We start from the raw sequence: 13,175 nt of genomic DNA, 5'->3' as shown, positions 1-13,175 counted from the left end.
TTTATATTTTGGTTAATTCGTACTATTTTCATGTCATTCTCTATCCAATTTTTGATTTATTTTATTACATGTATACATATATTATTTCGATATGAAATCGAATTTTAATTGAAATTCAATTTTTTTTTTTTTTAATTTCATTAATTAATTTATTATTTCTTTTCAAATTTTTTTTTTGTTATAATCTCAATTAATTTTTACAATCTCTTTTTTAATTTTCTCTACAGTAGTCAATTATGACTTCCAAAAAAAAAATTAAAAATTAAAAAATAAACAGATCTATAAATATAAACAATGAACCAATTTATTTTATTTTTATTTAATTTTTTACTTTTATACTTTTCGCTTCATTCATTTTTTCATTTTCTTACTCTACACTTTCTATTCACATATCTTTCTCTCCTCTCTTACTCCTTCATTCACAAACACCACTTCAAACAAATGCAACATTTATTCATTATGCAAACTGGGATTATAACCTACTATCTAGTTAGTTAACAATATTTTTTTAAACGACCCATTCCATTTTGATCGAATGAGCAAATGCAACAATAAACAATTTAATAATAAAGGGAACAACGAAGGAAACTGCAACTACTTCCTACGCATAAATAGGAAGCTCGTGCAAAGCAAAGCAACAAGGTGCTATTGCTATTAAATAGCAAATGTAAAAAGTTGAGGTGGCTTTTCGGCGGAAATCCAATTTTATCTGGACTTAAAATCTAAGTGTCTTCATATTGGGACTTGAAATCCTCTATCTAGTGTGCTTGATTCATAAAGCCATCAAGAATTGAATTCCCTCACTAGTTTCATAAGCCAACCGGATTGGTGACTTGTTGAGGATAATTCTCACTCTCTGTAGAGTGTGTTGAAGCATACGAGTTGGGAGCATGCTCAACGTATTCATGTAACTTAGAAGTAGGTCCACGCTCCTTTTCTGAGTCGCTTTGCTTAATATCTTCCCGATCACGCTGGTAAGCACCAGTGTTCCAGGGCTTAATATTCGACAAATAAAGTTGGTTAATCTCTTCCAAGGTAAGACCTTTGGTTTCCTTGGCGAATAGGAAAATAATAATAGCGGCACACAAGTTGCAAGCTGCAAACACATAACCATACTTGAAACCAATTGAGTTGCTAATAAAGGGAGTGAAGAAGGAAATCATAAAGTTCCAGAACCAGTTGCTAGCAGTAGCGACGGCAGCACACTTGGAACGATAACGAATGGGATACGATTCACCAACGATAACGTATGCGGCAGGAGCCCAAGTTTGAGCAAAACTGAAAATGAAAAGACATGAGAACACAATCATAACGGCACCAGCACGATGATTCGAAGTACCATTGGGGCGGGTAAGTGCACGATCACCTACAGAAGCATAAATAAAGAAACAAATAGATTGCCAAACACCACCAACGATGAGGGGACCACGACGACCAAAGTATTCAAGAACAAAGATAGCACCAAACGTACATCCAAAGTTGACAGCATCAAGAATCAAAGCTGCGAGGAAGGGGGAGTTCAAGCCAGTACCGCGGAATACCTGAGTACCATAGTAGAAGAAGTAATTGTTACCGGTCAATTGTTGGAATGCCATGACACCCATTCCCAAAAGTGTTCTGTAACGAATTTCGTTGCTAAAGATCTGAGGCCAGGAGCAAGGACCACCAGCCAATTCTGCCTCAACGTCAGCTTGAATGGCATTGTATTCTTTTTGCATGATGGGATGATCGGCTGGGAGGCCAGCATTACGAGTAAGAATTTTCATACATTCTTCATTTCTTCCTTTAACTGCAAGGTAACGTGGGGATTCAGGGAGGAAAAGCATTCCAAAGAACATGAGAATACCCCAAAGTAAGTTAATACCGATGGGAACACGCCATTGAGCTTCAGGATGAGTGGTGTATTTGTGAGTACCCATGTTGATACAGGCGGCAATAAAAATACCAAGAGTAATGAACAATTGATAAGTAGTTACAATGGCACCACGAATATGGGGGGGAGAAGATTCGGATTGGTAACCAGGAGCAATGACTGACAAAGCACCAATGCCAAGACCAGTCCAAATTTTAGCTACCATCATTTGAACCCAAGATGGAATTGTGGTGAGTTGAACGATAACACCGGTAATGTAAACCAATGTCCATCCCATGATACACTTACGTTTACCGAATCGATCTCCAAGAGGTGAAGAAAGTAAACATCCAACAGTAGTTCCAGTGTTAACCATACCAACCAAAAGACCTTGGCGAGCAGAAGAATACGAATACGTATCTGTGACAGGATCATACCTGTCTGCGTATCGAGATTGAAAGTCCCGCATATTAGTGATACCACCAATGGAACCCGTGTCAGCACCGAACATCCATCCGGCCATGGACACGAAGACCAACATGACAATGGTTAAGATTTTCGCCATTGTTCTTAATAAATGCTAGTTTTTTTAAAAAGAAAAAGTAATGACCAAATGAGAAAATTCTTTAGTCCTGATTAAGTAAAAGAAAAAAAAGAAAATTTCCGGGTTGCTTTTATAAATATATTAATCGCAACGATGTAGTAATATTAGAGAAAGAAGGAAAGAATAGAAGAGTAAGTATAGAGAATCCTTGGTATTTAATAATACAACGCTATATGTATATAAACCTTATAAGAATACAGAGAATAAGAATACCGAAGAGAAAGGACTTTTTTTCTTTAAGGAATGAAAGGATAGTCTTTATTTCCCAAGTTAAAAGAGTCTGTATAGAAAATCTCAAAAGATATAATATAGAGAAAGAAGAAAAGTACCGAGGTGAGGACCGCTTTTATAGGAAAAAAATTGGTTAATAAACAAACACCAAAGTCAACAAATTATGTAAACAAACAATAAGGATAATCGCTCAATGTTCCAAAAAATTCGACGATTAATCAAAAAGGGGGCTTGTCACTATCGGATGTTGGAGTAAAAAACAAACAAACAGTGTCAATAATGTGGAGAAAAATGGGATGTAAACAAACGAAAATAGTAATTCACTCTTTTAATAGAAAAAGAGAGAAAGTATTTTTGTTTTGAAGATTAAAAGGAAGAAAGGGAAAGAATTTAAAAGAGACAGTAATAGCGGAGTTGAAAATCGAGGAGGAAAGTATTTAATATCAAAAAATCACAAAAGACAAAAGTCAAGAGATATACAGCGGGACCAGCGAAATCAAAAAAATGTTCAAGGAGGATTTCCTATAAAAATGATAGAAAACAAAATAAGCGGAACGAAGGAATCGTATTTTAAATGATTATCAAACGGCTGCAATACTCAAATAGGGAGGGATAAAGGGTACTTCTCTTATTAGTATAAATCAATATGAGAAATATCCTTGTGGCTGTTACAAGTAAGCTTCAAATTATTAATGGAAGGAAGAGTGTTTGAATTTTACCCTTTATATACAAAATAAATGGCATCTTTTTTAAGCCTCCTAATCGTTTTCTGTTCAGATGTTGACTGTCATATTCTGTCATTACCAGACAACTAGCTAATTCATCAATTATAACCCCGCACTTAGTGCAAAAACGTTCAAGTTTAATATATCTCAAAACGTAGTTTAGCAAAAAATGATTGGTGGATTGACCTTATCGTTAAATCTCCTAAGAAAAAGCTTTAGACTATTGGCCCAAATTTGCAAATCAAAGTAGTTTATAATAAATGATTAAAAATTTGAGCCAATAAAATAATTCACCGCCTTACAGCCCCTTTTACCCCAGAATTACTGTTAAACGATATCAGGTAGCAAACTGAAGACAGAAGTTGTTAGCAAATAATGATTGTTTTAATATTAACTTTCTAGTGACCATTGAATTTTCATGCTATTATCGTGTGAATTGTTGGCAATTAAAGAGATGAGTTTGTAATTAATTAATGAAGAAAAAGAGATACATGAGAAACCTTTCCTTTGACTCAAAGTTCCATCCGTCATCGGACTGTCTCAAATGAACTAGCGAAAATGTCAGAAAGGTCATCTCATTCAGTCATCCTGTCTCAACCATGAATCAGCATGATTGGAGTTTTGTGTAATTTCATCACAATCCAAAGAGGCGTAAGTTCCGGGAAGTGGTTTAGAATTGCGCCCGAGACGAACGAATGACTACTAAGTGACTTTACAAATTGTTGAGTAAATATTAGATCGTAAGTTGAAATCTCAGTAGGTGGAGTTTACAGACGCTAAAATTACTGTTCTTCGCTTGATTGAAGAAAGAGGTCTATTTTAAGAGACTGAAGAGGCTTAAAGCATGACTATTATATGATTCTTTTGGTGATACAGTTCTATACATATCCTTGAGGTTTCTGCATTATTTTTTCATACACATAATCTAATAAAACAAAGTGGGAATATTTTTGTTAACTCTTTTTGCCAGCTTTTTGTCGGATCTACTTTTATTCATTATTTTTTTTCGGACTCAATAATTTTGCCCACTATGATCTGTAAAAACACTTTCGTTGATTATCCAACTACACAAGTGAGGAAGGAACGTGTACATACCTATCGCACCTTGACCTCCGCTACCCCTTCTTTGGAATTCTTCAGTAACGAAAACACTAACAGACTGAGTGAAGTTCAGTGCAAACTGACACATTTTTTAAGCTCTTCTGAAAATTCATCTAGCGTTCGAAACACCCGTACCCATAAATTCAAGCAGTTGCTCCATTATATTTTCTTTTCCAATAGATCTTCTTCAGTTCTAGGAAAGCAAAATGTACATAATTCCCAAACGCTGGGTTCTGTCTCGTTTTGTGAGAAACACGCTATTGACATTAACTACTCCGAAAATGTAAACAAGCAACTAAATTTCGAATCTCACCTTGATGACCAAACTTGCTCTAAGAGATTTTATTTTAATGAGCAAAGTGGAAGCGATCGCTATTCTTTAAAGTGCGATTCCGATACTGATTCTTCCACATATTTTGGAGATAGTGCTTCCGAGACATGCTCTTCAGCTTCAAATTCGTTATATAAGCAAACCGATTTAACTTCCTTGTGTATGTTTAATCAGAATAAAATTCAGACCGATTGGTCTTCTATAGATCCAATGGATAATGACAAAATTGTTTGTGCAGACTTTGAGAAAAATTTCAACATTTTAAAAGAGCTCTTAAACAACACAAAAGATAACGGCATTGATCAACAAATCGTGCATAAGGAGCACATCTCTCATCTTGAAAAAATTTGGAAAAATATCAATGAAGAATCATCAGAGGATCCTTCATTATTGTTGCTACGTTTGGAATTCTTGCTTACGGATTTACAAACAGCCATCCGTAAATACTCAGATACGGTGTCTACAAACTCTGTCAATGAAGCATTTTTTGATAAAATAAAAATAGAATTACAAGCATTTGGCGTTCTGGTGTAAAATATGTGAAAGCTATTCTGAACTTCCCGATCATGTTCACCTAACTTTAAAAATTTTGGTGATGAAATGCTTTGACCTTCAATTTTGTGATCACGTATTACCGTTGATCGTTTATATTTTGTTTAATTTTCTTTTTCACTAATGACCTCCCTAATTGTTAGTATTTTCGATTTCTTTTAAGCCTAACATCTAATATATCGGAATATTACACAAAATTAATTAAAAAAGTAATTGAAACTACTTTTCCTAGTAAAAGCTAGATTGTGTAACTGAACTTGCTCTTTTAAAAAGTGACTTTACCGTTATCAATATATTCAATAAATATTCAGTAACCGACAAATCAGAAAACTAGTACGCCATGGTGCTACCATATAATAGTGTTAATATTTTGTATTAAGAAGTACAGAATACTAGAAGCCACAATCATAAAAATATCGTTCCACGTGACAACTTTTGCCTGAAAACATATTGTTGATATTATCAAAACAATTTAGTTGTGCTTCCACAAAAAACAAGGATACGACGTCTCGGACCAGTAAAATAGAAAAAGACATTTTGTAAAAAGAAAAAAGAATGTACATTAACAAAATAATGACGGACTTCAAAATTTGCAAATCCTAAACTAAATAGGAAAAATGAATTTTTCCTATATTAGAGCAAGTAATAAACCGATAACACATATTTCTCAGGTTTGCTTATTTATACCCTTCCTTCGAATCAATTTTGTTAGAGCAAGTGACTTATCCGTTCACTCGTATTTTAAAGAATAAATACTTGACCCTTTTCACTTTTGACGAGTGCCACTTTCAGGATGTTTGGCTGCTTGCATGATGTTCTCGAAAACAGATTGTTTAGAAGCACCTTCTTTGCCACTAATTAAATAAGTCGTTAGTAAACAATAGAATAACAAAGTCTCAATACACATACTACCAAAAGTTGACGAAACGAATTCCTTGTGCCGTTTGAACAGTGGTATTAAAGGCATGGCATCCGAGTAATAAATAGTTACGTGGGCTTACCATCTAAACGCTAGTTAGTAAAAGTTCTATCAAATATTGGAGAAAGGAGTAAGATGATTCAAAACATACCCAGGCATAACGCATAAAGACGCTGGAATAGAGAATAAGTGCTAAGGAGATTAACAAAAAAGCAACTTTTAAACGATACAGAAAGTCATCTCGATAACTGCATTGACAACAGAGATAACCACGATCAGCGGAAAAAAGGAAACTAACTCCAATCTCTAAAAGAGCTTCCCCAAAACCGCATTGTCATGGCCAAGTTATTGATATGACTATTTTTTAACACATACCACCTGTCATGCGCCCAGAAATAAGCCTGGGATCCTTTTTCAAATCCAAAATAGCAGCAATAGGAATTCCAAAATTCGACAACGGACCCCAGAAGCTATCTTATTAGCAAAGAAATCTTTTAAACCATAAATAATATAAAAAAAACGAGAGATAGCAATCTTTAAACCTTTCCATCTACTTACTGAGTACTACATAAATATTTTCTGAAATCAGGGCTTTTCAACCAGGTAATAAACCTTCTTGTGACCGACTGAGCAGCCTTTTGGCTCAACTTTTCTGATGCATTCCTACAAAAAAATGTTAAAACTGTTTTTTTTAGTGACATACATTTTTAAAAAAATAATATAGGCTGTGGTTGGCTTGCCAAAGGCTTCAAATTACTAGCTTATTATCCTATTAGTGGAGCAGAAAAATCGGAGATTAGCTACAGTCTCTTAATGTTTATACCTCAATCAGTTGATGAATATTGGAAGATTATATAACAAATAATCTATTATATATATATTTTTTACTTTATCAGGAAAAAATCTCACTTTTTGAAGAAATCAGATACCGAAGCTTTACGTAATCCATTAATTCACATTATGAGCTTTATTAATTGGATGTTAAAAGAAAAGAAATTCCTGTTGATTTTTTGTCAATTAAGAAGTATACTGATTTCTGGGATTATAGGGAAGAAGGATGATTTCGAGACAAAGTATATATTATTACTTAAATGAGCCTCGTAGACGATTTGAACACTATAGGTAAATTCGAACAGGACCAATTATTTAAATTTTTGTAAAAAGGTATGCTAACTATTTTTGGATAACAAAAACAAAAAATTTGGCTAAATACTCATTTAAACCCTTGCTCAGATCTATACTATTCTATCAATCTATCATTTAAATATTATAAAAATAGAGCAATGCGAATATTTTCCTTACACCTTATTACGAGTGTGAATTTGATATTAAAATTTATGCTGTACAAACTTCTTAAATTAGTTAAGGAAGTTTGACGAGAGAATTATTTGTTTTACGGAAATGAATTGCAATGCTTTAAAGCTGCCTGCCTTTACAACCAGTCCGTAAATATATTAATCAATCTGTCAGTAAATAGAAACGTTTGTAAGCACTAGGTCTGCTTATAACTTTAAGAAAATGACCGCTGCCGCATCGGATGATGCTGTCTATAACAAGTAAGGATTATTTATCAAAATACCATTTATGAAACGATTACTCTAACTTTGTCAGGGTAGCGGATATTCTTAGACAATGTGAGGTAAGTGGTCCTTGTTAGGATGCTTGGAATTAAGATCGAAAGCTAACAATTGATGATTTTAGGATTTTCATCGATTATCTACTCATATTGAGCGATTTGAACGCGAGCAAGCGTCTCTTAATATGCATGTGAAAACGGAGCTCGAAAAGCACGTGGAAGCCGTTGAGGTTAGCACAAATATTAAATTAATGCGATAATTGTAATTGATCTAACTTACGTCTTTAGTTGGGGAAATTGGCACTGCATGATGCTCAAACGAAAAGAGTGAAGCTTCTTCAGGAATTGCATAACGTGAGTAAAGTCGAAGCTTAAGCTTTCTTGACATTTTCTAAAAGACTTTTTTACTAATGTTGATTTTTTTTTAGATGTTGACTTTATGTGAGAGTGCACGCGAGATGGTCGATGAATTTCCGTTAATCAGTCGCATGTCTCGGATATACAAAAATTGTTATGCAACAAAACAAATGATATCGCAGTTAAATAATTTAGTCAAGGAGACAGATGTAATAGAAGACATGTTGCGTGAAGATTTAGAACTTGACTCTGATATGCCAAATTTGTTACGCGCCCATTATAAACTTTCTAAGCTTCGAGAATTCCGTGAAGAAGCCCTATACCAGGCATCCCTTGAAGGCCAAAGTGATCTTCCAATTACCCTAGAGAATTCTTTTTCTAATTTAAACACTCTATCTGATAATTTCGATCGGTTGGTTTTGAATTTTTGCCGTAACATTTTCCAACTCGTCAAAAGTGGCCATATAAAAACCATTGTTCAAATTTTCAAAATTGTCGAGGCTGAAGAATCTTCTGATGAAGTGTTGAAAAGTATACGCGATGCTAAATCCAGCCTACCGGACTCCCAAGATGGTCCTTTTCTAAGTCTGCAAGGGATGACCCGTCAGCTACGAAACTTTCGTCTACGTGTTCTTGAAGAGTTTCAAGGTGCTGCCGCTGAAAACTTTCAACGTGCATGGGTTTCTTACCTTGAGGACGGTAGCGGTGAATTGAACTTAGATTTCATCTTTGAAGATTTAAAAGTTGCATTTTACGTTTTACCTGATCTTACCCCGCCCTCGTATAATATCGCTAAAACATTTGCTTCCATTTATCAAGAGTGTCTTGTTGGCCTTGTAACTAAAGCAGTCTCACTAGATACTCCGGCTGCCGTTTATTTATATTTAATCAACTTTCATAGAGAGTACCGGAAATTTTTCGAAGAAAATGCTCCTTTTTCGGTCGATGAGGTGGAACCTGGTCTTGAAGATGGAAAAGACGGAATTTTAGTAAGAGAATATACCCGACTTTTTACTCAAAAAATACGAGAATGGTCTGATAAACTGTTCCAGAGCAGCGTTGACACATTTATGAAACGTGAAAGTGAACCTGAACTAGATAGTGATGGAAACTATGGTCTTCAAGGTACTATCATCTTTTTCCAAATGATTACTCAACAAATCAATATTATTTCTCATACTAATAATTCTGACGTCGTCGGCATCGTGTTAAGTTCAATTATGTATATTATGCAATCTATGCAGGATCAATGGAAATCAGTTATGCGCTCCGAACTTTCACAGCAATTATCTGGCAACCCGGAATCAGTTCCCCCAGGATTAATGGAGTACTTACTTGCAGTAGCTAATGATAATTTAAAGTGTGCTGGCTTTATGGATAACACTTTGCTCAACACCTTTGAACTGATTACCAGTGAACGAGAGGAAGATTTAAGAGAAGCATTTGGCAAAACCGTTGATGGGTATATATTAATTAGCGATATTGGCGTCAGCCAGATTGTCGCCATTATAAGTAACGACGTTAAGCCCGCTCTCACTTCACTTTTTCAACCAAACTGGTATCAATCTAGCAATATGAAGCTTATTGTTGACACCTTTAGGGATTATATCGTTGATTGTATCGAACATATGGTTCCCGGTTTATTCGATGTCTTTTTATTGGAAGCTTCAAATGCGCTTACCATCAGTTATTTACGAAGTATATTTAACAAGAATGCATGTTTCGATGGAGATAATGCTATACAACAAATTCGTTCTGATATTGCTTTAGCTATAAGGGTGTTTGGAGAATACATGGCTGCGGAACATTTGCGATCTACGTTTGAGCCCATTGAAAAATTACTATTGGGAATGTTAGACGCCGATGTGGAAACTGTCTCCGAATACTTTCATTTGCTGAAAGAAGCATACTGGGATGCACCTTTGTCCTTGGTTGAAGCAGTCCTTCAAAACCGCACCGACCTGGAAAAATCAATAATAAAGAAGATGATTGATATTGTACGCCATGAAAATGATTCACTCCAAATAGACACTTCGCAACAACCGACAGTATTTTCCCAAGTCACGTCTCTTTCTGGAAGTTCAATTTTATGAGATCCAAAGTAGTCGTTGCTGAATTTTAATGATCTACGTACGGTTTATCTTTACCTATAGTAATGTTCCTTTTGATTTATGTTAGACGAAGCCACTAATTTGCGTTCACGCTATCTATTATACCTGTTACTAACTTTCAAGATGGCAATCGAAAGCGTCGCTATAATTAAGGTATTTGTGATAAATAGATATTGGACCTTGACAATTTCGCGGTCCATATTGTTTCCTGTTCATATTATGTTTTGACAAATATTAGCTACCAGTTTAGTAACTTCAAATAAAAATTCGTATATGATTATATATATGTATATATTTGACTATAGATGATGACCCAACGAACCTACTGTAATAAATGGATATATACAAGATCAACTAGGTTCAATTACAGAGAATCATGTAAAAAATCACAACAACAAATAATCTCCTTCTTTTGTTTACCGATAAGTAAATCTTTATCATCAAAACTCCACCGTAAGAAATTAACTTGCTCCTCTGGAAGTACATTAGTAACAGCAATTAACTCTGAGTTATCGGAACCCAGTTCCTTAAATAGTTTGGCTGTTTTGCATGACCATATACATACTCCCCCAGAAGTATCACCAGTAGCAAGATAGCGACCGTTATGACTGAAGCTCAAAGCACTAACAGGAGCTGTATGCCTCATGAATACAGCAAGTTGCTGAAGGGAAATAGCATTATACATAGAAACGATACTGTTTGAAGCAACCGCTAGAATTGGTGTCCCTTCCCGCAAATTCCAGTCAATACAATTAACCGGTGAGCTAAAAGAAAAAACATGTAAACATTCAAAAGCACCAGCATCACCTCTAGACCAAAGCTATACAAAACGTTAGAAAACAGTAATTATTAGAATGACAAAAGAAATTTACCTTAACAGTGGTATCACTAGAAGCAGTTAATAGAAGAGAGATACGTAGATTGTATCGTAAAGCAACAATAGAATTATCATGCGCATGAGAAACTGTAGAAACCGGAGCTTTGCCATCGACCTTGTATACTCGCAAGGAGCCTTCCACATCCGAAGTTACAAATTCATCAAAGCTAATCCATTCAATGTCTAAAACGGAAGATGCAAGTGTGTCAATTGAATATTGTGTTTGCTTCAGTTGATCAAAGAGTGTAATAGTTCCATCCGCCGAACCAGCAGCTAGATATGTATCAGTACCGCTCCATTTCAAAGATAAAACAGGGCCTTTGTTGTTATGAAAGCTAAGGATTTGAGAACCATGACTATCGTAAATTTCAATCACACCGCTGAAGAATGCGTAGGCTAAAAAAGAACCAGAATTCTAAAAGTTAGTATTTCAAAAAAAAATTTGAACCTTACATTCCAAGCAACGCCAGTGATATCTTGGTTATCGAAAGAAGATTGCAGACAATAATCTGTTTTTGCCTTGAAATCATTTTGCTCTTCACAAATGCTAACTGAAGCCAGAGTAGCGTTTGTCATACCAATAGAAAATTCGTAAACATGGTAATTTTCTTGTAATAGTGGACGCCAATCTGCACAGGTAACGGGGTGTTTGGTAGGAATTACTTTGAAAAAATCCGACTTTATGTCTTCGCCGCCAGTAAAAGTAACCTGTTTTATTTCTGTTATTTCCGTGACAGGTGAACTGTTGTACACGGCTATAGGTCGAGCCGGATCCTTCTCTACGTTTGATTCATCGGCCATAGTAATGTCAATATCCCTTTTCTCAATTTTATCCTTAAATGGCATGACCGGAGATGAAGGCGACCCAGACCCCTTATCTTGTAAAATTTTAAGTTGGTGATCATTAGAATTATTGTGTTCGCAAAACCCATTGGTAGAGTCAGCTTTCGTCAGTGTCGTTTCGCATATATGAGGTACGGTGAGATAGAAAGGGAGTTTACAAGGATTTTCATTTACAAGACTTTCTCCATCTATAGATGTTTTGCTAGCTTCTTCGTTTGAGGAGTGATTATCAACGTAGTGCTTTTCGAGCTCCACGTACTGTAAACCCTTCTGCAGAATTTCGACTAAAGCGCCAACCTGGCAAGTACTTCCCCATTGTTTGTCTAAATTTTGGATGCCTGTTTCCCTTTCAAATGCAAATTTAGTATGCGAATAACCTACAACAAAAAACACGATAATGTTAACGAAACCGAAAAAAAGGAGAGATGAAGCGACTATGATTCACAAAAACCAACTATTTAACATACCGCATTCTTTCAAATATCTCCAGATTATATAATTAACTTGATTCGTATCCATTTCCTCCACAATTTCTAAATCTATAATGGTTCAAGCTACCCACGTAAATTAAAGTCAAATCTTAAGGTCTGTCAACGAGTTTCACTTAAAACCTCAACAGTCTTCTATTTTCTTTCTTTTCCTGTCAATACGGATTTAACTTGAAGGATTGTCGACGAATTCCCATTGAGACGGTTTTTAGTAGTTGTGGAAGTATTAGTTACCGAAATTTAACTAGATACGTGCGATGGCTGAAACTGTGGATTAAATCTTCCTGCTCTATTATTTGCACGTAGGTTACTATTTAAACAGCGCTTGATCAAAATAAAAATAATCGAGTGCCCACTTTTTGTATCCGAGGAATTTCAGTAAAGTTTTCCCTCTTTGAAGTCGGTCTCTTAACAACTTAAAACGGCAATGCTAATAGTTCTCTTCGACTTTTAATTTCAATCAAAATTCACTTTTAGAAGTTTGTGTTAAGGAGTTGGCAGCCAGATTGTATTTTCTGACTTTCATGAATTCGTATGCTATTTCTGTACTCAACATTCCATACAAGAGTGGTAGGAGCCTTATTTGGTTTTTTTATTTCTAAAATATA

The 13,175-nt window shown here is 35.2% G+C and overlaps 5 protein-coding genes and 6 long non-coding RNA genes across 11 annotated transcripts; 3 read left to right on the top strand and 8 right to left on the bottom strand.

Annotated features, from left to right (window-relative positions):
- The first annotated feature begins 237 nt into the window (after positions 1-237).
- On the top strand, positions 238-2,517 carry SPOM_SPNCRNA.1118. Its single transcript, NR_149968.1, has one exon. It is a non-coding gene; the product is annotated as a non-coding RNA (long non-coding RNA).
- On the bottom strand, positions 433-2,417 carry ght6 (plasma membrane glucose/fructose:proton symporter Ght6; the record flags this gene model as incomplete). Its single annotated transcript, NM_001022734.3, has 1 exon — positions 433-2,417. The coding sequence occupies one exon, from the start codon at positions 2,415-2,417 to the stop codon at positions 810-812; it is 1,608 nt and encodes a 535-aa protein (NP_587739.1). The 3' UTR covers positions 433-809.
- Positions 2,518-2,552: 35 nt separating the features above from the next.
- SPOM_SPNCRNA.6744 lies at positions 2,553-3,275 on the bottom strand. Its single transcript, NR_196086.1, has one exon. It is a non-coding gene; the product is annotated as a non-coding RNA (long non-coding RNA).
- Positions 3,276-4,185: 910 nt separating this feature from the next.
- SPOM_SPNCRNA.6743 lies at positions 4,186-5,130 on the bottom strand. The gene has a single exon (NR_196085.1). It is a non-coding gene; the product is annotated as a non-coding RNA (long non-coding RNA).
- On the top strand, positions 4,443-5,599 carry mug146 (protein mug46; the record flags this gene model as incomplete). The annotated part of the gene is made up of 1 exon (NM_001022733.2): positions 4,443-5,599. The coding sequence occupies one exon, from the start codon at positions 4,443-4,445 to the stop codon at positions 5,376-5,378; it is 936 nt and encodes a 311-aa protein (NP_587738.1). The 3' UTR covers positions 5,379-5,599.
- Positions 5,525-7,048, bottom strand: mpc1. The gene is made up of 6 exons (NM_001022732.3): positions 7,019-7,048; positions 6,874-6,978; positions 6,691-6,785; positions 6,467-6,507; positions 6,306-6,400; positions 5,525-6,250 (listed from the first exon to the last, which is right to left on the bottom strand). Coding segments are annotated over exons 1-6 (426 nt in total). The 5' UTR covers positions 7,021-7,048; the 3' UTR covers positions 5,525-6,162.
- Positions 7,049-7,716: 668 nt separating this feature from the next.
- Positions 7,717-8,054, bottom strand: SPOM_SPNCRNA.6742. The gene has a single exon (NR_196084.1). It is a non-coding gene; the product is annotated as a non-coding RNA (long non-coding RNA).
- Positions 7,781-10,637, top strand: sec6 (exocyst complex subunit Exo3). The gene is made up of 5 exons (NM_001022731.3): positions 7,781-7,871; positions 7,927-7,954; positions 8,017-8,121; positions 8,180-8,245; positions 8,320-10,637. Exons 1-5 carry the CDS (start codon positions 7,834-7,836, stop codon positions 10,339-10,341), a joined length of 2,259 nt encoding a protein of 752 aa, NP_587736.2. The 5' UTR covers positions 7,781-7,833; the 3' UTR covers positions 10,342-10,637.
- SPOM_SPNCRNA.6741 lies at positions 8,180-9,079 on the bottom strand. The gene has a single exon (NR_196083.1). It is a non-coding gene; the product is annotated as a non-coding RNA (long non-coding RNA).
- SPOM_SPNCRNA.6740 lies at positions 9,292-10,531 on the bottom strand. The gene has a single exon (NR_196082.1). It is a non-coding gene; the product is annotated as a non-coding RNA (long non-coding RNA).
- Positions 10,622-12,786, bottom strand: hif2 (Set3 complex subunit Hif2). The gene is made up of 4 exons (NM_001022730.3): positions 12,547-12,786; positions 11,690-12,456; positions 11,232-11,651; positions 10,622-11,179 (listed from the first exon to the last, which is right to left on the bottom strand). Exons 1-4 carry the CDS (start codon positions 12,596-12,598, stop codon positions 10,724-10,726), a joined length of 1,695 nt encoding a protein of 564 aa, NP_587735.1. The 5' UTR covers positions 12,599-12,786; the 3' UTR covers positions 10,622-10,723.
- Between the last annotated feature and the right edge of the window lie 389 nt (positions 12,787-13,175).

The sequence above is a fragment of the Schizosaccharomyces pombe genome (genome assembly GCF_000002945.2).
Source record: "Schizosaccharomyces pombe strain 972h- genome assembly, chromosome: III".
Classification (NCBI taxonomy): Eukaryota; Fungi; Ascomycota; class Schizosaccharomycetes; order Schizosaccharomycetales; family Schizosaccharomycetaceae; genus Schizosaccharomyces; species Schizosaccharomyces pombe.
This window is presented reverse-complemented; position numbering and strand designations above follow the sequence as displayed.

Bases quoted from the DNA above. Each gene is read 5' to 3' on its own strand.
- mpc1 (NM_001022732.3), bottom strand. The intron at 6,508-6,690 runs GTATGTGTTAAA...TAATCTCCTTAG, and splicing joins TTCTGGGCGCATGACAGGTG to CACTTATTCTCTATTCCAGC. The intron at 6,401-6,466 runs GTATGTTTTGAA...ACTAGCGTTTAG, and splicing joins TCTTTATGCGTTATGCCTGG to ATGGTAAGCCCACGTAACTA.
- sec6 (NM_001022731.3), top strand. From the start codon at position 7,834: ATGACCGCTGCCGCATCGGATGATGCTGTCTATAACAA. The intron at 7,872-7,926 runs GTAAGGATTATT...TAACTTTGTCAG, and splicing joins GATGATGCTGTCTATAACAA to GGTAGCGGATATTCTTAGAC. The intron at 8,246-8,319 runs GTGAGTAAAGTC...ATTTTTTTTTAG, and splicing joins TTCTTCAGGAATTGCATAAC to ATGTTGACTTTATGTGAGAG.
- hif2 (NM_001022730.3), bottom strand. From the start codon at position 12,598: ATGGATACGAATCAAGTTAATTATATAATCTGGAGATATTTGAAAGAA. The intron at 11,652-11,689 runs GTAAGGTTCAAA...ACTAACTTTTAG, and splicing joins TCACTGGCGTTGCTTGGAAT to AATTCTGGTTCTTTTTTAGC. The intron at 11,180-11,231 runs GTAAATTTCTTT...CGTTTTGTATAG, and splicing joins CTAGTGATACCACTGTTAAG to CTTTGGTCTAGAGGTGATGC.